The 21994-nt window shown below is 47.0% G+C and overlaps 1 protein-coding gene across 4 annotated transcripts in view; it reads left to right on the plus strand.

Moving 5' to 3' along the window:
* The first annotated feature begins 15012 nt into the window (after positions 1-15012).
* Positions 15013-21994, plus strand: part of AFAP1L2 (actin filament associated protein 1 like 2) — a 71260-nt gene continuing 64278 nt past the window's right edge. For all 4 annotated transcript variants that reach the window (XM_027692190.1, XM_027692192.1, XM_027692193.1 and 1 more), the window contains exon 1: positions 15013-15154. In XM_027692190.1, the coding sequence (XP_027547991.1) occupies positions 15139-15154 (16 nt within the window). In that variant the 5' untranslated portion in view covers positions 15013-15138. The remainder of the gene's footprint in view (positions 15155-21994) is intronic.

Genomic DNA, 21994 nt, shown 5'->3' on the forward strand with positions numbered 1-21994 from the left:
GTTAGTTTTGTTGTCAGTTGTGGTTTAAAATGACCAGATATCAATAAGGTCAACTAGACCATGCTGTTACATCAGCTTCAAAGGCTAAATGGTTTCCTTTCTTGATCCTTGCAAATTCATATTAAATGTTAGACACATCTTGGAAAGATATTTACATGTGTTAGTATTTAAAGTTAGGTCTTTGCTTAATTACCTGGATTTTAAACCTGCCTAGCCTTATTCTGGATGTGGAAGGTGGGGGAAGATGCCATTCAAGGAAATAGAGTGTTTTATAACACCTGTGAATGTGCTGAACAGCTGGGTGCCCAGCAGACCATAGTGGCAGACAGCTCCTCAGAGGATGTGATGCAGCCACACACCCTGCACAGTCCTTGAGCCTCCAGAAAGCCACTGCAGCATCAAGATCTGTGTCCTGCAGATATCATATTCCCCATCTTCTGTTCCACTCCTCAGCCCTCTGAGTCTCACCCCTGCCCTTGCCCCACCTTGATAGTCTACACAGGTTCTCTCACAAAGCAAATGTAGAGGTTCCCCAGGGTTTTACTTCAATGTGTTGAGAGTGTTTAAGGACTGAGTCTCAGATGAGATGGAGACTCAGGTTCCTGCTTGGAGAGCAAGAGGTGGAGAATTCAGCACCACCATGAAGTTAGCCTTTAGCAATGTTCATATCTGCCCCATTCACTTCCCAGGCCATACCTGGATTTTTGCTGTAAGTGTGCTGGAACTTGCAGAAGAGATAAATCCAGCAAAATGACCTGCTGTCAGTTAGATGCTTTCTTTCTTTGTATTGCTTACTCCAGAGATTGTATTTTTGCTGTAGGTGGGACAAAATCAAGTCAAAATCAGAAAATCAGATTCATTTATTACAACTCTGGACATACAACTCAGTGAAGGGCGGAAGCATCACTCCAGTGAAGTATTTAAACACATGTTTTTGCTCTCTATTTTGCTGCAGGGCATAGCTGGAAGAGCCCTAATCCTGAACTGGACAATTTGTGCATGCACGGTGGAGATGACCTTTGCTTTGAACATTTAATCATCTTATTTTCAGCAGGCATAGCCCATGGACTTCAGCAGATTGGCACATGTGTTCCAGTAGCCCTCCTTTCTCTGTTTCCTCCATGTTTATAGAGATTTCCTGCCTGAGCACTTCGTAGCCCTTGGAGCTGTCAGACCAGCTATGAATGAGGGCGTAATAACCCATTTTCTATCCTCTTCTTTTTAGGATCGGCTCTGAGAAACTTCAGGATTTTTTGTCTCTTGCGAGCAAACCTGGGCAGACAGCACATGCTTCTGTGCAGGTTACTGGTGGGGAGTGCTGGGCAAACCTCAGCCAGGGAGTTAGGAAGACACAGGGATGTTTTTAAATGTCTCGTTGTTCATCTGACGGGCAAACACAGAGTCTGAGACCTTTCTTTAAAAAAGTTTTATGCTGCTTATTTCCTCTTCCCCTGGACAGCCAGATGTCATGGAAAGGTTTCCTCATTGCTCTGCAGGGCAGGACCCCATTCCCTGCCTATCAGTTTGCAGCCTCCAAGCACTTGCATGTTAGCTGTTCCTTGGGCATCTCCTGTTAACCTCCCTGGGCATCTTCACACCTCTAGGAAGTAAGGAAGGTCTGACAATGAAGTACCTGCTTAAAAGAACACAAGTGTAGGTCTATGATTTGGCCTTGGAACTTTTCTTGAAAGTTTCCCAACCATAGGAAAAAAACCCCCAAACCAAAGTCTCCCTTTTAAATCGTTTGCACTCTTGAAAATCCACCACCTGAGTGTCGGATCCCTCTCTGTAGCAGCAGTTACAGTGCAGTGCCAGCCCCAGGACGTGTCCTGCCAGACCAAGCTCTGGAGATCCTAAGCAGCGATCCCCAGCTGGGGATCACTGACCCAGCAGTGTAAAGGAGCAGTTGCTCCATTACAGCCTCCCCCAGCACAGAGCATTGGGAATATTTTCACTGTGACTGCACTTCTATGTAGAGCAAATTCACAAGGATCCGTTCCAGTCGTCAGCCCCACAGTGTGACAGTGCCAGCCAGCCTAAGCACATTTTTAATTTCCCTCCAGTTAAAATCACAAGCCCAGTGAAATCTAAGTCCAGGGTTTCTTTTTTTTTTTAATTGTTAGACCATTTTTCCCTGCTCCCCTCCTCCCCACGAATTATGCGAGGTTTATGACCCCTGAGTAATGACTCTGGAATGCGCTGCATCCTACAGCCATCGCAAGGCATCTGGCAATGGGAATCTTCACAGCATGTAAAAAATATACAGATAATGCCATTGTAAATAACTTAGATCAAAACAAGTCAAATGTCAATGCTAATTTGCTGTCAAGTATAGCCCAAGACCACTTCCTCCTGCAAGAAGAGAGACTCAGTTCCCAAGTGTGACTTGCTCCCCACCAAAAGACTCATTCTCCACCAAAACTCTCCCCAAACTCTGAATTAACAAGAGTGGGAGTTTTTCCCCCTTGCTGTTTTATTTTTCTGTAGCTTTTGTGCCTGTCTGCTCCTGAGTCCAAGGCTGGGAAATGAAACTTCAGTTTTGCCTGACATTTTTCTATTGTAAAAAAAGGACTCTTGGGAGAGATATTTACTGTTTTCTATGGCTCAGTCAGAGGGCAAGAGAGAAAAGTTGTTCCAGGAGTTCCCATTACAAAGCATTTTTTCACATAGGCTCACTTTTATTTTTTAAAGACTGGGAGATTAAAGAGCCGGCAGCTCTGGAACAGGAAGTTTGCTGTACATCCAAAGGTCAGGTGGGTCTCAGACAGCCACTGCTTCCAGCTCTCTTTTATATACACACTGCAGATTAAAATGTATATCCCGGGCTGGATGTAGTCATGGCAGTGATAGGGGCCCAAGGGTCTGGGGGGGAAAGGAAGAGAGGGGGAGCAGGAAAACAGCACAGCGCAGTCTCTCCACGAGCTGTGATTTCATAAGACAAAGCACTGGGCGGCTGTTCAGCGAGCTTAAGGTATTCCCACGCCCCCACAGCTTTTTCCTGCCATCAGATATGTCAGCCTGACTGCTTGTGGGGTCGCTCTCAGTGACATTCGGGAACTGATCCTGCTTAAAAAAACATTTTTTACTTTTTATTTCGTTTCATAGCATTGTTGTTTTTTGGGGGTTTATTCTTTTTTAACTGAGTCAGTTCCTTGCTTTGAGTTAAGCAGGGGCCTCCCAAAATGGTTGTGCTGGCATGAAAAATGGGGTGGGCACAAGTGAACAGCAGGGTCTTAAGAAAGACTTAGAGCAGAACACATTAAATTACCAGTGATACTGCATTCTGTGTGTCATGAAATCACTGTCTCAAGTCCCTGGCAGAGAGGGCAGTTGGTGGCCCTCCCTTGGTTCCTTCACCTCCAGCAGTACCTCTGCACCTTAGGTGACTAAGTAGTAAATTAAGAAGGGTATCATTGTCTCCAAAACCCTCTACGTTCACACTGCCAGAATCGGGTATTTTTACAAAGTCAGGAGTGTTTCAGCTGTTGCCCTTGAATGAAAGAGGGAAGGGAGTAGGTGGACTAAATCCCACCTTCAACATGCATCTTCTGGAGAGGGGGCTGTTCTGCCGGCAAAGGAAGCCAGTTGCAGACTGGCCTTTCTTGGAGAGCCACTGTACTGTCATGTTATCCTGTATGCCACTGTTCCATTCACTCCAGGACTGTGCCCAAGTGCAAGGGGATGAAACACTAATGTCTTTTTTTCCCCTTTAGGTATTCCTTATTGTCTTGTGGCTGGACAGCAAGTCAGGACACATAAGTTCAATGCTTTCAGCTTTCTGAACTTGGGCAAGTCATTAAAATTCTCTAGCCTTCAGGTTTCCCTCATACCCTTTGTGGTCTGTTTTGCCAGAGGGAGTTAATATGTGTCCTATGGATCCATCCAGTCTGCGAGGCAGGTTAAGCCCCAGTAAGGCATTTGATTGAATAATGCTTTGGCAAGTGTGGCCAGAAGCTTTTGCCTATTTCTGCCACTTGCCTTAATAGACTCAGGTCAAGAGGGGAACCACAGGGGCAGGGTCTGTGGGCCAGAGGGACAAGGCTCACACTGGATGGGTAACTGGAAAGAGCTCTAAAAGTTTTGCATTGTCCTTGTATTATTGCCTCTGCAAGTGGCTTTGCTAAGTTAGAGAGTCTCCATTTCCCTGTCAGGCTGGGGAGGAGACACCCTTAAGAAGGGTGTGGGGGTGGAGGGTGAGCAGATTGAGCTCCGAGAGCCCTACAGTCTGTGCTATGTTGGTGTTCAGGGCAGAAGCTGGGAACCGAGCCCTGCTAGGCACACTTGGTGGTTAATATAATGTCTTTGCTAAAACTGTGGCAATTGTTTGGACATAAGTCAGGAGAAGATGGTCTCTACAGAGTAAAGCTCTTCTTCATGAAATTCCCAGTATTCACAGTTGGCAAGAGTAAGGGGCTGGATGTAAATTAATAGTGTGTCCCTGGGCAGCCAATGAAGAAACATCAAAAGGTGAGGCAGGTCTGGCAGGAACAGACTGACAGATTTGGAGGCTGATTTTGCTGCTCAGGGTCTCCACATTTGGAGTAGATCTTTTATCTATTTCCATTATTTGTGCTACCCCAGCCCCCACAACACCAGATATTGGAGGGAAGAGTTGATGATAGAACTAAACCTCTCTGCAGGACTAGCCTAGTAAGGCTGCCAAAGGGAAACAGGGCTCCCCCTTGGCTGACTCTTCTGGATTTAGGCTAGGTACTACAGAGGAAACAAAATGCAGCTCAATCCATTCAAGGAATTCATTGACAAATGCTGAGACTTTATGTGAACCAAAGTGTTTGCTGTGAAACAGGAGACAAGGTAATAATTGAATCAGGGTTTACAATGAATGAACTGCTGCTGAGAAATGCCTACTTTACAGCCTTGATATACTCTGGATGTTCAATGACTGCCAGGAGCAAACTCTGTGGTATCTCAGTTAGCTCTTACCCTAATTATCGTTTACAGGGGAGTTGCAGCTAGATGAATGAAGACTGCAATATAAAGGACTTAAGTAAGATTTATTGATGAGACTACATGAATAATTCCCCTTGCAATGATGCATTTAAGAGCACAGATATTGTGGGAGGAGGGAAGCCAGTGTTTGATATTTTGAATCATTTTAAAGTGTGTGTTTTAATTTTATGTTTTGGCTTTTGCTGTTCCCTCTAACAATTCCCTTCCAAAAAAAAAAAAGTAATCCTCTTACGAGCTAGGTTTGTGAAACAATAGCAGGTAATTTAAAATAAACTTCTGTTGAGAGCAATAAATACTGGATCAAATAAGTGAATGTATGATAAATGGGGTGCCCTGGTGCTCAGGCAGCCCAGAGCATAACGCTTCAATGCTCTGATGTTGCTCTGACCTCTTGGCACTAAAAGTTTGGTTTTTCTGTAATTAACTAATTGTTCAGCTTCCTGAAAATTACGTTTGTGCTCTTTCTCCCTTGGGACAAATCCCAACAGAGGACCCTCTGGAGAATTTTCCTGTGTTTGGCCAGTTTGAGTGACAATGGAGGTACCACCAGGGCAGGGAGATCACCCGTCTGACTGGAAGGAAAGCTCTCTGAAAAACTGACCCTGTGAGGAAAAAATGAGGAGCTTTTAGTCCTATCAGCAAGCCCATCAGCCTCGACATGCAGCCAACCTGTTTGTGCTGACATAAGGGAAGGGATGAGGGAAGGCATTACCACTCAGTGGCAACATGTTTTTAAATAATTTGCAAGCACCTCTAGCAGCGCATGTCCACAACATGTAAGCTGAAGTCACAGCCACTGCTATCCTGCCAGGTAGCCCTGGCCATTCCCAGTCCCAGTGAGGGCCAGAGAGGCACTGTGGAGGCTGTAGTGTAGCCCTGAATCACCACAGCTGTGGGCACAGGGAGGGCTCTGCCCCATGCCCCATCCCCATGGTGACTGCATTACTGAGCCACCTGAGTCTTCAAATGAAATTGTAAACTGCCCATTGAAGACTGGAGCCAAGAATGAGCCCTCAGGAGAACTTATCCCTAGAGGCAATCTTGTCCTGGTAAGGGCTAACACTGCCCAAGGATACCTGTCTTTTGCTGCTCCCCCATTCTGCTCTTGCCACTGGAGTCACTTCCCTCCAGGAGGGACATTCCCATGACTCTCCATTCTCCACAAATCCTGCTCCCCTTATCTCGTCTTTCTTTTCTCAATCAAATTGTTACATATGGACAAACATGCCCATTACCTCTGCTTTATCTTTGCCTGGCAGACTCCCAGCACTCTGTCTCTGATCCCACAGGTTTGGCCTTGCCCCACCACAGTTCCACCAAAGCAGTATTAACCCCCCTATAGGTCCCGGGATTTGACTCCTTCTCCTTATGGGAATACCCAGGAAAGTTCATCCCAAATTAACTAAACTAAAATAAACTAAATTTACTAATAATTTCCCCTGACCTCCCCAGGGCTTCTCAGCCTGAATTAAAGTGCCTTAGTTAGATTATCTCACTGTGGAATGGAGTAAACCAAAACAAATGTAAGACACTTGAAGTCTGAAGGTTTGGTAAGATCTTCTGCAAGTCTCTTGTGAGATACTAAATCCTCTGTGGCTCACCATATCATCACCTCTCCTCTGCTCTGTGTCACCTGCCTAAGCTACAGCACTGAAGCCACTGGAGGTGTGAACCCTGTCTGCAAACACATGCAGGTTATTTCAAGAAATGTTCCACAGTGGTTGAACTACAGTAGCTTTGTGCTGACAACTAAGTGCCACAACAAAAATAATATTTGGTGGGTGGCCAGTGAGAAGTGAGTAGGGGACAGAACAGGCTCCCAGATAAGACCTCTTGTTATAACTTCAGTTCTGAGAATTGTGTACGAGCAGAAACCTCTTCCTGAAGCAGAAACCCACATATCCCCTTGCTATGTCTGTCTCTGGGGAGGACGAGCAAGGGGCATCCCAGATGGACCATATGCACCTCTGCAGTCACCTGCCACCCCACACTGTCTTTTGTGGCTGCAACTCTCTGCTCCCTGGGAGATGATGGCTTGAGTGTACAGGGCCCGCCTCCAAAAAGCCCATTTCTGGGCACCTGGCCTGCAGTGTGAAACAGCCTTTGTGTGATATTTTGTCAGCTACAAATAATTGAAAAAGGCCTACATAAAGTCCTAATTGTGTCACAGAACAGGGTCTTCAGTCATCCATCTTCCTATTAAACTTGTGAATTTCAGCTACACAGCCCTGTTGGAGTTATTTTCCCCTTCCCCTCCTTCTTCTTTTAAGCTTCTATTTATATTCTCTCAGTTGTCTCTGCCAGAAGATCTCATGTGGATACATTAGGCCTTTTCAAAAGGAAAGTTGGATTACAGCGATTTTTCTCCCCGTAGGACACAACAGCTTCATCATTCATAACAGAGCAATACACTATAACTTCATTATAGATGGCATGAAGCTGGCCTATTTAAACAGAATACTTAATGATAGTTGGGAAGGCAGGGGAAATTCAGCTCCACTGCTCTACGTGCAAAAAGGGAAACTGCATTTTTTGGTATTTACTGAGGCGCATTTCTTGACTCCTAATTAAATCTCTTTTCAGAGGAACGAAAAAAAGGTGGAAGACTCAATTGACATGGGTGAGACCTATTACCTGGTAGTTAATCCCACTTTGGCAGGTAGTTTGACATACTCTAACATCTAATATTAATAGCAGGGAAGGAAACTTGGACTCCTCTGTACTGCTCAGCCTCCACTGAAACAAACAGCAGTTTGTTGGTGCTCTCCTGTGTGGACCAGAGGTTCTCGTTCTTTCCCCTTGCCCACTTCAGCAGTACTGACCACAGACACTCTGCTTCTTAACTTCGACTGAATAGAAGTGGTTTAGGCCTAAAGAAAAGCTGTGGACTGAAAAACACTCTTTTTGGGAAAATACCAGAATAAATAGTCTTCTGAGAGCTCACAGTTGACATCAGGCCACAGTTTGCAGTGATGATGAGGGAGGCTTAAAAAAATCCCAGTGAAAATGTAGCAAGATGTAAAAATTAATGTTTTCCCATATTTTGATAAAAATTAGTTTTTCTTCTCGCCTGGCTAAGTTTTAGTTGTGCTGAAAGGTGTGAAAAGTTCAGCTCTGTTGAGGGGAGTCCTCAATTGACAGCTTGATAGTCCACACAGCTTTTTTAATTCCAGCTTGGGAGAGATTTTGCTCAGTGTTGGTTTACTGGTGAATTCCATAAGTGTGGATGAAGTTTCTAATATTTTTCTCAGCTGAAAGTCATGATTTCCTATCTTATCCCCTCAAAAACTAGTACCATGGTGTCATGAATGAGTGTTTTAAGGTCATTTAAAGTTCGTTGGCAAGGTTCACTCTACTACTTACTAGATGGTTAATGCACACAGAGAAAAAGCAAACTAGGATCTAAAGTCAGTCAATCTAAAACCAAAATCAACTCTAAAAATTATCAACATGGAGACTGGGGTGGGGAGGTGGGGAAGGGGTAAGGATAAAAAAGAATAAGGGAGATCCTTCCATTGAGTCAGAAGGTTCAGAGTGAACCCCCTTGCCAAGCTTAGACCCAGAATTGATCAACAGTTTAGTCCTAAAGGTTTAACAGCACTTAAACTTAACAGCACCTAATCAATAGCTTAAGTTAAACAATTTAACAAAAGATTCATAGAGAATTTACTATAAGCACAACAGTAACTCACAGACCCAACTTACTTACAAATCTGAAGTACTTAAGAATCTAAGAGAGCAATATTCCTAGTACATCGGTATAGCATATTCACACCCACATGCATAGACTTAAAGAGATTGTACAAGGTATATACCTATGAAAAAAGTCTCCTCAAATTCAGTGAAATACATTGGATGCCTTTGCATCTTCTCAACAGGTGAAGGTTTGAGCCTCAAGGAGCGGGGGTATCAGCCCACGCTCCATCAGCATTTGGTGATGGTCCTCAAAGTACAGCAAACATGAGAGTTCACTGGCTCTGAGAGGCCCCACTCAGAGGGAGGTGCTGGTCACAGCCCAATGTGGTCCAGGAGAGCTCAAAGGGTCTCTCTTAGGACTGCCATTTATAGGGTCGCAAAAAACTTGGCTTTAGTCGTAGTGATTTTCCATCCTGGCCACAATTCAGGTCAGTAACTTTCTTTGAAAGTTCAATAACAAAAATGTCGTTCCACTTGAGTTGTTATTCAGGCAAGAAAAATAAGTTTCCAAGGCTGTTTTTTAAAAAAACAAGAGTTCATTAGACAGCACAAGTTCCAGAACAGACCACGTTTCTGACAAGCTCAAGAGGAGTTTAGCCCAGGTGCTCTTCACCAAGGCCAAGGCCTAATGAGCATTTCATAGGCCCAGGGGGAGGGGGAGATGCACCACTACACATGGCTAATTATGTGTCAGAAATTTATATCAGAGACTCTTAGGAAGCTGATAGCCATGTCCTGTGGTGCCTGTGAGTGTTACGTGCTGTAATACAGTGCATTGATAACCCATGAGGTCTGCTGATGTGAGGCTGGAGGGAAGGGGAACAATAAATGCTTTGGACTCCTTTAACTGTATTGAACGCTGTCAAAGGAAAGCTGAGGGGCTTCTCTGGAGGGGGTAGAGGGTCTGGAGCAGAAAATAAGTATAAGGAAGAAATGTCTCCAGGAGGAACAAATGCTGTAGCTGTTGAGCACACTGTCTGGTCAGCATGTCTCATCCTTTGGCCAGAAGAAGGTGTTCTATCTGTTGAGGGAAAGAAAACAATTCATGCTATTAGGTCTCCCTGTAATTTGGTCTACAAGCAATTTGGACTCCACAACTGAAAAGGAAATGTCAAGGAATCGGAAGCCAAGAGAAGCTCATCAAAAAACATCTGGTCCTGCTGTCCTTAATGGGAAATCCCCCCCCTCCCTCCAGCTACCCCCTTCCCAGCCATGCTCTTTTGAAACAGTTAATGTCTGAGAGAATCCAAAACATTGCTGGAATGTATCAGTGATGAAGCTTTTGTATAGCTGAGCAGCTAAACAGCTCTGGGTTTGTTTGTGTTAGAGTTGATTGTCTTGCCTTTCATCAGTGAAAGTCAGAAGTGGCTGAACAGAAGTCAGTGAAGCAACACTGGTCTAAGTAAGGCCAGCTTCAGCTGGGGGAGAATTTGGTCATTTCTTCTATGGCTAGAATTATGAAATACTTTACAGGAAAGAAGAAAGTCCTCAAAAGAAACACCTATAGACAGCATACTTGCAAATTATCTGGGATGAAGGATTCATGTTCTTCAAAAGTATTTAGTCCTTTTCCAGGGAGTAGCTTTGCTTGGAAGAACCATGCTGTCCCAGTGACCCATCTTCACTGACTGAACCCTGGCAAGCTCCCCGTGCCTTCCTGGAATCAAGAAACCAGTGTGGTCTTCTATAAAGCCTTCATAAAGGTTACTTCTGGGGAAAGATTGCTCCTCATGCTCCTAAGCGGGTAGCCCAGGATCTTCAACATGTTTCTTCAGTAAGCCACGTGGCAATGTAATTTATCACAGCCCCAGACAGAACACCATGTTCCCAGGGCCTGGGTGGCTCAGAGTTTCAGCATGGAGTGTTGAGTCTTTGATCATATGAATCAGGACAGTTAGCAGAGTTCAGCTATTTGAACCTCTATGGGGAATAAGCAGAGGACTCTGTTCAAGTTTCCAACACTAACTATTCCCTTTACCCCTTAAATCAGAAAATCTGTAAGACAGGCAAGATTCAGCAGATCAGAATTCAAAGACATTGATGAGAGCGCCATGAAGATCCTGAACTCCTGTCAGTGTCTGCTCTATGCTCCCACCTAGAAGGAAGATCAGGGAAGACTTTCAAGGAGACAGCTGAGCTTGTGACTGATGAACACTCTTATCTAGTCCCAGCTTTGCCCCAGGTCTCACCTGCTTGCTTGGACATGCTCTTGTGGTCTCCACCTTCCATCCAGCTGAAGGTGCTTGCCAGTTACCTGGTATTGTCCCAGTCCTGCCTGACTCTACTGCAACACAACTTGTCCTCCTGAGGTGGGAGAAGAATTTTTAGTTTTCCACCATTTCAGCACGGAAGTCGGTCCAATATCTGTGAAAATGACACTGGGAAGAGAGAGATCATTTAGCCAGAAGCAGGGGGAGGAGAAAGACTTCTCCCTCTCAGAGACAGCAGTGTTATTTTGCTGGGTCAGCTGTAGCTGGATCCACAGGCTTCATTGCTGTTCAGAGGGATCCACATGTGGACAAAAGGAATTCTCTACCCTTAGATTATGGCAACATTGCATCCAGGGATGCCAAAGTGAAGAAGCCTTTGGCTTCCTCGTTTCTTGGTTTTACAGGATACACCTCAGCTTTAGTCTCAGCTCAGATCTGTCACAAAACTCACCTCTGGTCAAATCTTTCTGGAATAGTTTTATTCCTGCTTGACCACAGCTGTCTACAGAGATGTTACATTCTTATCTAAGTGGATACCTGCGATGATATTTGGAAGGAAAGAGGACACTGGTGTACCACCATTGATTTGATCACATCTCACTGACAACCCTAGTCTACCAAGCCATCTTATTTCTCCATCTGTCCTCCAGGTGCCTGCACACATGGAGTATTTGACACAACTTCCCATCTTTCAGGAGCTTAACAAAAGAAAGTTCACTTTACCTCTGACTGTGCGTGGTCTAGCTGCGTAGACTCCTGGACTAGATTTTAACAGCTTTGATAAGCTGTTAAAATGGGGAAGAGAGAAAGAAGAGCCCTGTGACACAATGCAGACTTAAACCAGGGGAAAAGCAAGCCAAATGCAACCAAAGAGAAGAAAGTAATATTATAGATTTAGACAAATATAGACATTAAAGACTTTGCTGATGCAAAAGATAAGTGTAACATCAATAATATTAATGAAGCAATATACACCTGCTTAGTGTCAATATTTAGGGAAAAAGAAAAGCATTTAACATCATCTGTGGATAAAAGAGAGGATTAGGATCATGCTTCTGCACAAGGTATTTAGCAAATTATTATAATTGTTTATAGGTTTTGTTTAGGCTTCTAAATTTATTCTTGATTCCTTCTCTATTTCACAGGAAGCAAAAGTGCTAAAATGACAGAATGTAAGGCCAGAGAAGCAGAATTACATCAGTTGAAAGACAAAGCAGGTACCTGAGAACTTTAACCAAAGATGCCAATGTCACTAGCCAGATTATCTATTAATACAGAATGAATATGCAGGGCAAAAAAGTATTAAACCATGTTGTCTATAGTATGATGCTCTGTGCTGAAGGATTGGATGTCAGCTGCATAAAAAAAGACTTGAATAGGACGAGCTTGGCCCTCAAGGCTTGTCACACCTGAGTCATCACTAATAATAAGCATCACTAATAAGCATCACTAATAATAAACAAGAAAAAAAGCAAGGAATACAGGGGTGCACAGGTAGATGGCTGTTATTTTATTGGCTTCAAGAAGCCCCAGCAAGAAAACCAGTTTACAAGTGTTTTCTCTAGCTGAGCACAGTGGCAAACATCTAGACTTCAGCACCAACACTGGGAATATTAATTCCTCATGCTAATCGGGGTCTGAGTATTTCCCAGTTTTATTAAACCCCAGAACACAACAGCCTGTTTGAAAAAAAAATACTCCAAAGTATTTCAGGTACTTCCTACTGCAAGAGGAAGGGGGCAAACAGGAAGAACTTGTATTCCTCTGGCATTACTATTTGTCCCATTGTCACCTGCCCAGCAATTGCCATGGGCCTAACCAGCAGTCCTGGGATTCCAGAGCATCCTTATCATGGGAGGGGAAGGAAGGGACAAGCAGGGGATGTAAAGGCTCTGGATCCTGAAGACAGGAATCACAGGTATCTGACATCTTGATCTTTCAAAATCATCTTTAATTAGTTTGTTTAACTGGTATTATCCTTAATTATTCCTGCTGAGTTCAGAATGCCTGCTCACCTGATTCAGGATACAGCCACAAGTCAAAGATTTGCAAGACCCGGGCCTGCCCTGCTAGATTTTAAAAGCTAGAGCTCAGAAGTGTCTGGAAAGTGCTCTGAGAGAAGTATTCCTACATGACAGACATATTTATTTAACCTGTTTTTTCCCATCATTGCAGACTTCTATCTTCTTGCTGGCTTTGATGGTTCAGGTGTTTGGCTTGCCTGTCTCTTTGTGCAGTGGTTATGTACTGGTAAGAGCTGGGAGATGCTCCAGCCTCAGCTTCTCTGAGTGGCAATATCTAACTTTGTTCTTATATGGAAAGTTCCTGTGTGGCACAAGTCACTTTCCAGTTCCAGCAGCCACACAGATCCTGTTCAGGGTGTACTCCTTGCCAAGCACTGCCTGGGAGGGTGGGGGCAGGAGGGGCACACAGGGAGCTGAGGAGTGGCAGGGCAGTGTTCTTCCAACCTGGCTGCTCACTTTCCATGTGAGCCAAGAGAAACTGCTTATGGCTATTTTCAGAAAATGTAAGAAAAGCCATATGATGGACGCTTGGGGTTTTTTCTACATAAACAGCAGTAACCTTTCCCAAGGCTGCATTGGACCACAGATGTCAATGGTCTGTGGGCTGACAGGTCCAATAATTAGAAAATACAGTTGTTTTTTTCTGTGACCCTTTCATTGGCTTTGTCTAACTCTCCTTGCTGACACCATGACTGATATCTCACAGAAACAATGATGCTCCCCCTACCATCTGACTCAGGTGGGTATGTGGAAATTGCCACTTTTGAGTACTCCAGGCTCTTTAGACGTGGGTTGATGGCCAAGAACCCGGCTTGCATAGCAGAGTCCACGTGCAAGGGCTGTGAGCTTTGGGGAACCCACCCATCTGTTCCACTGCTCTCTGCAGGAAGAGGTTCGTTTCCATTGCAGGCCACACCACCACATTCCTGCCTGCACTTTCAACTCTGAGCCAGGCCCAAGCTCTGTTCTGCCCAGACCCCAAAGGGGGTCAAAGCAGCAGGATGAGGATTAATCTTAACGACGTGAGCTTGGTGTGACCCTGGCGTGACCATTGGCTTCCAGTGGAGGGAGGACGAGATGCTCACACAGAGAGCCAGTGGAATCAGCTCTGATGAATGATGCAGAGCTTCATTGTTTTTCAGCTCCCAAGGAGAGCAGTTAATTTTCTAGGTAATGGTTGTATATTTTTCCACAGGAATGGTGGAGCTGCCCACCCCAGTCAGGCACCTTGCCATAAAGGCCCTGTAATAGGCAGGAATGGCTCCCTTTTCCTCACAGTGACAGTTTAATTCTGAAGAGAAAATTTCCCCTATAACCCTCCTAGACCTTGCCTATCATAACTTTCAATGTTTTCATTATTGAGATAAACATTAAATCCCTGCAATGTCTTTGAAATATTGTCCTGAAGACAGATTGTCACCTGTGCCTTGTATTGAGGTCAGACTGGATGCCCACTTCTCCATGTGTTATTATTTGTGCACTTCAGACATGCTAGGTCTGGCTGTCATGGTGGAAGTCCAGCAAAAAAGTCACTGGAACACAAGGAGAGGAACATTTTCCTGTGAGATCGGCTCTGTCCAGGAGGAAGGTCCCACCAGGAATCCTCAATAAAGTCGCTGGAAAGGAGAATGCAAATTCACTGGCTTTGGGATACAGGAAAACCCGACTTTCCAGCCTGCCAGCCCAGCACGAGGAGGTGGGTCCCTGGCAGCCTCCTGCCTGGGGTCTTGGCACCGAGAACGACCGGGACCACACACGGCTATCCTGGGGTAACCAGGGCTTTTCTCTGAATGCGCCCAAAGCCCCACTGCAGCCGGAGCACACACCATCCCGAACACGAGGCGCAGGCAGGGCACCTCCGGCCCGGGCACAGCGCTGGGGAGCAGCGAGGAACCCCAGGAGCCACCCACGGGCTCAGCCCGGCAACCGGGGCTCTCCTCTCCTGCCACCGGCCCCAGCCCGGCTCCGCTCCCCGGGACCGGCCGACGGAGAGGGTCCGCCCCCCAGTGCCAGCTCTCCATCCCAGCCCCAGGACCGGCTCCCACCCCGGAGCGTCGATCCCGGCCAGCTCCGCGGCTCCGGGGCGGGGCGGCGGCGCGGGCGGGGCGGCCCGGGCCGGCCGGGGGAGCCGGCGCTGCTGGAACAGGAGGATACGGGAGCGGAGCGGAGCCGAGCGCAGGCAGTGCCGTGTCCCGGAGCCCTCGGGAGCCGCTGGGCTACGGCCCCGCTGCACCCCCATGGAGAAATACAAAGGTGAGGGGACGGGGACGTCACGCGTGTCCGTGTCCCGCGGGGCCCGCCGGGGGGTATCGGGGACCTGCGGGGGCGACGCTGGAGAGGGAGAGGTGTGGTGGTCCTGGGGGGGTGACAGACCCATTGACCCTGTTGTTCCCTCGAGTGGGAAACCGCGACGGTGGTGGGATGTGGCGGGCGGGGGGCAGCTCCCGAGGGGATGTTTCCCGAGAGTGGGACCGGGATCAGCTGCGAGAAAAAGGGGTCCCCGCGAGTGAAGCCCGAGCGCAGTTCCGGGGGCCGGGGAGGGGTTGTCCCGCGAATGGGACCGGGCGACGAGGGAGAGGGTCTGGATCCGAGGAGGAGGAGAGAGAGTAGGAACGGGAGCCGGCTCCCGGGGGAGGCAGTCTCCGCAAGTGGGGCCAGGGATCGGGGTCCCCGCAAGTGGGGCCGGGGTCAGCTCGGGGATGGAGGGGGAGCGGTCCCTGCGAGTGAGGCCGGGGGGCGGGAGCGGCGGGGAAGGTGCGGGGCAGCGCGGACAGGTCCCGCCTGGGGATGTGAAGTCCCTGCGTACCTGTCCCGGGCAGCGGGCAGGGAGGGAGGGAAATGTGGAGAAACTTCGCGTTTTACCCGATTCACAGATCGGGACCTTTTTTTGTCACTTAAAAGCAGCGTCTTGTTGCGTTTTCTGCAGCCACTCAGTTGTCTGACATTGCCCGCTCCGTCTTTCGCCCTAAACCGCTCATCTACGCGGACTTCCCACCCTCCCAGACTGAACAGGCACGACATTGAGTGTCCTGTTGTCTAAACGCAAATAGTTTTGGTGGTTAGGGAGAGGGTAGGCGAGCAGCTCCTAGCTTTCTCCCTGGCAGGTCTCATCTAGGCTGGCTGTCACCCACAGCCCATTTATTTCCCCACAATCAATGGCTCTGGCGCTTCCTCTGTGATGCCGCTTAGTCGTAATCACCGAGATTGGCGCATCTCGGGTCTGTGCTGCTATGGGCACTCTTGGACACTTCTCAAACCTGAGCGCTCCTTGCCAGCTGAGGAGGGAGGAGGTGGGGCGAGATGCCCGGGCAGGTGGCGCTCAGATGCGTTTGGGTGCTCTGTGATTTCTGCTCCTGCTGGTGCATAAAAACTTCACCTGGAGGAGGCGAATCCAGCACTTGTGTAGCACCGAGGAAGTTTGCAGTAAATTTTACCTGTTGAGAGGAAATGTGATTCTCCTTGTAACGGCTGTTCTCCTCATGGAGCTCGAACATTTAAGTATGGAACTTGGTACTAAACAGATGCATTCCTGCCTGACCTCATTTGGACTTGTTACCATCAAACCAGGAAGGTTTGGTTAGACGTAGTAGATGCATCTGAACTAATAGCCCTTGTTCCTTAATCCTGCTCTGGTGGGGACTTTATTTGTGCGAAGTTAATTTTTGCCAGGACTGTGTTTTTTTGACTTTAGTATTCTGACAGGGCTGGCACTGTGCTGCCTGTTGCATTTTGGTCCTTTTCTTCCTTATAATTTATACTTTACACGCCTGATAAGCACAATAGTAACGTACTGCAAAAGCGATGCTAAAGATTATATTACAAGTCAAATATTGTGTAGTCTTTTATTTTTTTTTCCTCCTGTTGGCAGGGTCTGCCCAATTCCATTCAGTTCCAGTAGTAAAGCAGTAGATTCATTAGGATTCAGCTATGTTTTGTATATTGTCTTTCTAAATATGCACACTGCTCCCTCAGAGCAGCAGGGATGTGTTCTGCACATGTGTAATGAATAACGACCCCAACTGATCGCGGAGCCTTGCCAGTGCTTTTTGTGTGAGTGGTAACGAGTCTGGGAGCATGGGAGGGGGGGGGGGTGTTAATGAGGCACCAAGGCATCACCAGCCCTGGGGGGCAGCCACAGGTAGTGGCCACAGCTTGGTTAGTGGGTGGGAGGTGTAACTGGACTCACTTGGAGCTGGTGAGGTGCAGGGGAAGGGCTGGGCTGGGCTGGGCTGGAGGAGAACATGTGGGAATTGGGAGCCCTGAGGAGCAGGTGGAGAAGGCAGAGGAGTGAGTTGTTATTAATAAGCACAGGGGGATATGTGTCTGTTCTGGTGGGGATAACTCATTGCTGCCATGGTTCAGGAAGTCTTCATCCTTGCCATGAGCCAGGCAGAGTGCTTGTGCAGAGAAATCCTGTAATGATAGAGGTGCACGGACTCAAACAGGGCTGTTGTGCAATGAACAACAGCCTGTTGTTTGGGGAGCAGGAATTTGACTGCAAGATCTCTCCTATTACTTAAGAAATTAAGCTTGCAAGCATCAGCAAAACAGCAGCATTTCTTTCCTTTAAACACAGGCAGGGATGTGCATTAATCTGGACTCTAACCTGGCATGTGCAGGAGGTGTCTCTCCTATGTCAATGGCAAGTGAAGCAGCCACAGGAATCTGGATGGGTGGAGCGTGCAGGGCCAGGTGGGATGGGAAGCTGGGTCTGGTGGCTGGCAGGGTGATACCAGTGGAGTGGGAATCGCTTGGGCTGTTGGACTTGCATGGTAGGAAGTGAAGAAGGAATTGTGAAACTCTCCTGGGAATGGGCTTCCTTTCCCAGTGACTACAAATGAGGTTGCAAGGCCAGCTGCACAGGAAGACACTGTGTCTTGACTCTTGTTAGGCTGTTTAAGCTCTGAAGGATGATCTTCACATGCAGTAGGGATTTTTCTGTCAGGCCACTCTAAAGAGTGCCTTCTGTTGGTGAAGACGCTATTTAAAAATTCATCTTCTCTCTGTGATTAGGAAGTATATGTGAGGCATAAAGGAGCACCAGACCCAACAGCCCAAGGGGACAAGAGGGAGACCTGCAGAGGGCAGCTGTGAGTGGGGGCGGTCACTGTACCCACAGCTGTGTAGTGAAAACGACAGAGCTGCTCATCTCTTGCTCCTCCTCTGTTTTCTGCAAATGTTCTCTCACTTCCTTCCCATGTGCTTTGACTTTGCATATGGCAGCTGTCCCATCTTGTGCTCCCTGTTACAGGGGCACTATGGCTTCTTGCCTACTCCTTGCCATGCTTGTCAGACATGGCTGGCTGGTCCATGACCAGCCATCTCCAGACTCCTGGAGGGGAAGATGTGCTGAAAGCACTGTTACTGATGAGGGGTATGTTGGTGGCACCTTTATCTATCTGCCATCCCTTCAAGTCCTCTCAGACCGAGCCCTTGACACCGCAGTCACAAGTGATTCCCTGTGATGCAGCCCTATGCTCATAGTCTAAAATGTCAAGTGGTGTGAGCCTTGAGAGATTTGTAAGATTATTATTGTATTTTTAATGTGTTAGAGCTCTGTAGTGGAAATCAGAGCAACTTGCAGCTCAGTTCTTCAAAGAAAGGTGTTTGGCATTCATGTTTTACTATCTCTGTTGAGCAAAGATACAAGTTTCATATCTCTTATCGCTGGGTCTTCAGTAGTGTTTGCAGTGCTCCCCCACAGAGATGAGCGTTGTTTGCCCATGGAGGAGAGGTTGTCTTCTTAACAGAGGCCAACAGTTTAGTGTTGATAAGGATTAAAATAGAGACTTGGTAGAAAGAAGGAGTGTTTTCTTGCTAGTTAACATGTTTTAACTGGGAGGGGAAAGAGAGGCGAGTCTGTTTGAGGCTTCGGCACATGTTCTTTTTAACAAGTTATTGCAAATACGGGGATAGATATGCTTGGGATTAAACTGCAAAGTGAAGACATAAATAAAAGATATGAGCCCTGGCCTGGTAGCAATCTGAGGCCCTTTATAAACTCTTGTTAATCAGAGTCGGAAATGGATTGATTCATATGAACATGATCCCATGTCTCTGTACAGACATATGTGGTTTATCCTTAGCTGATCATCCACACAGCTGTTGTGTTTAGCTCATTGTCTTGGTGTGGCAACTGGAGAAAGCAGGGCAATGTACTGCTCTGTGCCAAATCCAGTACAACTTTCAGCTGCCAGGCTGAGCATTCTTTTAAATGCAGATGAAAATTAATGTCATGCATAACCTCGTAAAGTATACAGTAACTCTCACTTCTGTGAGAGTGACCCTGATTGGTTTTGGAGAATGGAGCACACTCTCCACGTTCTGCTGGGGAATAGGCAGCAAGAGTGCAGTTATTTACTCTGCAGGGATTGAGGACATGAAACCTTTTTATGTAACTGAAACCACAGCCTGACTCAATTATACATCTGCCATCTCCACCCTTCCAAATCATCCTACACACTGTCACCTGTGCCAGTGTAGTATTTCTGTCCCTTCTAGCACAGCTGCGTTTCTTATTTAAACAGGGCATATGAGGATGCTCTGATTTGTATTGGGCACAAATGAGGCTCTCTAGGGCTCTCCACACCAGGACAGGCTCACTGCAGATGAGCATGAGGCTGGAGGGATGCTGGCTTCATTTGATGAGCAGTGGTGGCCTTTGGGGTGTGTGTGTGTAACTGCCAGGTTTGGGGTGCTCCTTTTGCTATCCCCAAAATGGTCACTGGGTTTTGCTTCATCTCTTGCAAGTAAGGGGCAGGGATCCATGCAATGAAGAGCAGTGGGACAATACCCCTGTAGCCCTGCTGTTCTGGGGTCTCTGCTCCATCTGTATAACTACCAAAAATTGCCAAGAGCCCTGCTCCTGAATCTAGGAAAGAAGCTTTCTTCCTGAAAAAAAAAAAAAAGGATAAAAGCTAGCTCACAAGCTCTGAGCCTTTGGGCATCTGCTTTTGGAGTGCTCCTGGCAGGGCATGAGCCTTTACCCTTGTGGTATCTTCTAGTGTGTAAGTCAGTCTTGCTGCCCTTCCTTCACACACCTTCTCCACTCCCTGCCGTGGGCTCCGTGTGCTGGGCTGGGCTGGGGCCGGAGGTACCGTGTGAATGAGTTTATTGTTCGTGGGTTGTCACTGATCGCTTTCATTGAACACCCACAGCCCAGGAACACAGGGAGCGTCTATGCAAAAATGCTTGTACTGCTTTATTTAGACACATGGCTGGCTCTTTCAGCTCCCAGCAGCAACGATGGACTGGGAGCAAGCAGGCAACTGGGAAGCTCGTGTCACCCAGGCTCTGCAGGTCTGCACAGCAAAGCACCACAAGGCTTTTAAATCTGAGTTCTGGATGCCTGCTCAGCTGCATACTTACTCCTCAATGTTTCCATCTCAACATACAGCACATATGAAGGATTTAGTGACTCAACTGAATCCCTTAAGGTTTTATGGTAAATCCAGGACCTGAATCCCAAGCTCCTTAACCAATGGTCAGTGCTATGCTTGCAACCATCCTGCCAGGGTCAGGGAAATTAGGAATGCTGTTCTGTTAAGAAGTCTTTGTAAACTCTAATTTGCTGTACCCTCTGGAAAGGAAGGATTCATCTAAGGCAGGGAAGTGCATCTTCAGGCAATAGCAACTGGAGAGCCCAGAGCTGTAGTGGACATCTTGGGGAACCAAAAATAAGAGGTGCACCTATCATTAAAGATGATGCAGAGCATGTGCACCTAGGGCATAGGTGTTCCTGTCTGAAGCTGCCTGGCTGAAGCACAGATCCAGACCCAGCAAGTAAATTGGGATCCTGCAGTCACACAGCCAGTTTGATGACCTGCATATTATTGTTTACTTCATCTTAGAAGCTGAGTCATTTGTGCTTTTCTCTCAGATCAACAGACAAGACAGACTGGTCCAGTCTGTGCTGCAACCTGTCAGCACGGCTCAGTGGGTCAGAGATGTGTCTGACAGGGCCTTGCCCCAAAGAGCTGCTAGTGGAGGTGCCAATACAGCCCGTTTCTGGGCTGGAGCCACTTATATGGCTCTGTTGTGGGTCTGGATAGGGAAGAAGTGTTACTGAGCAGGCAAGTTCCCTGGTAGTAGCTGAGAGAAGGCATTTCAATTGCAAGAGCTGTGCTGCAATGTGAAGAAGAGGGGTTAAATTTGGGAAGTTCTTGCCGTGTGCTACAGTGCGTGATTAAAAACCTTGTGTGAACTGGAGGAATGTCTGTAAAAGTTCACAAAAGAGAAATCTGTTTAGAAGCGTTCAGTAGGAAGATGCTGATCTTCCAGTACCCAAAGTTCTTATTTTTTAAAAAAATAAAAATACTAAATTCACTTAAACCCAGGGAACAGAGCTTTAGGAGGGAAAAGCCTCCAAAACAAACACAAGTTGCTAAGGGTGGCCAGAGGAGCCAAGCCCTTTGAGAAGCTGCAGCAAAGCAGTGCTGGCTCTGTGCCTGCACGCGCCCCTTCTGTGGGGCCGAGCCCTTGGTCCAAATCCGGCTTCTTGCTCCAGCCACAGCCCATAGAGAGAAGAACCAGGGCTGGCACCACTGGGAGCGGTTTGGCTTGAGGCTGGTGGGCCAGGCTGGGTGGGAGGGCAGCTGTCACTGGAGGAGGTGAGTAGGGTAGTTCCTGCTACGGGGGGAGATCGGCTCCCCATTGCTACCATGAGCTGGGGTGCAGGAGTGGAGGTCAGTGCAGGACCCACAGTGTAGCAGGATGCTGTGAGGGAAGGCCTGGGAGATGTGCTGGGTTGGTCTGAAGTTCAAAAGACAAGGGCTGAGACTTATTGAAGTACATTCCCTCCGCCCTCACTGACCTATTCCTTTCTTCCTGGGCAAAATTCCATAGAAAGCAAGTCTCAGGATGGTTTGGTGTATGGTAACATTGTCTTTGGTTATAAACAGCTCTGTCTGGAAGTAAATATCTCAGAATTATGGGATCAGACTGAAATTCCCACATAACATAACTTGGCCACTTGCAATTTAATAAAAGCCGGTATTTCCCCTCCTTGGGTGGACTGTGCTCTGTGTTGCATGAAGATTTTTTCCCCTTTGGATTTTCTTAGGATAAAAGTATAGCACAAGTCATAGAAAAAGC

This window comes from Neopelma chrysocephalum, unplaced genomic scaffold (assembly GCF_003984885.1).
Source record: "Neopelma chrysocephalum unplaced genomic scaffold, ASM398488v2 Primary Assembly neopelma1_85, whole genome shotgun sequence".
Lineage (NCBI taxonomy): Eukaryota > Metazoa > Chordata > Aves > Passeriformes > Pipridae > Neopelma > Neopelma chrysocephalum.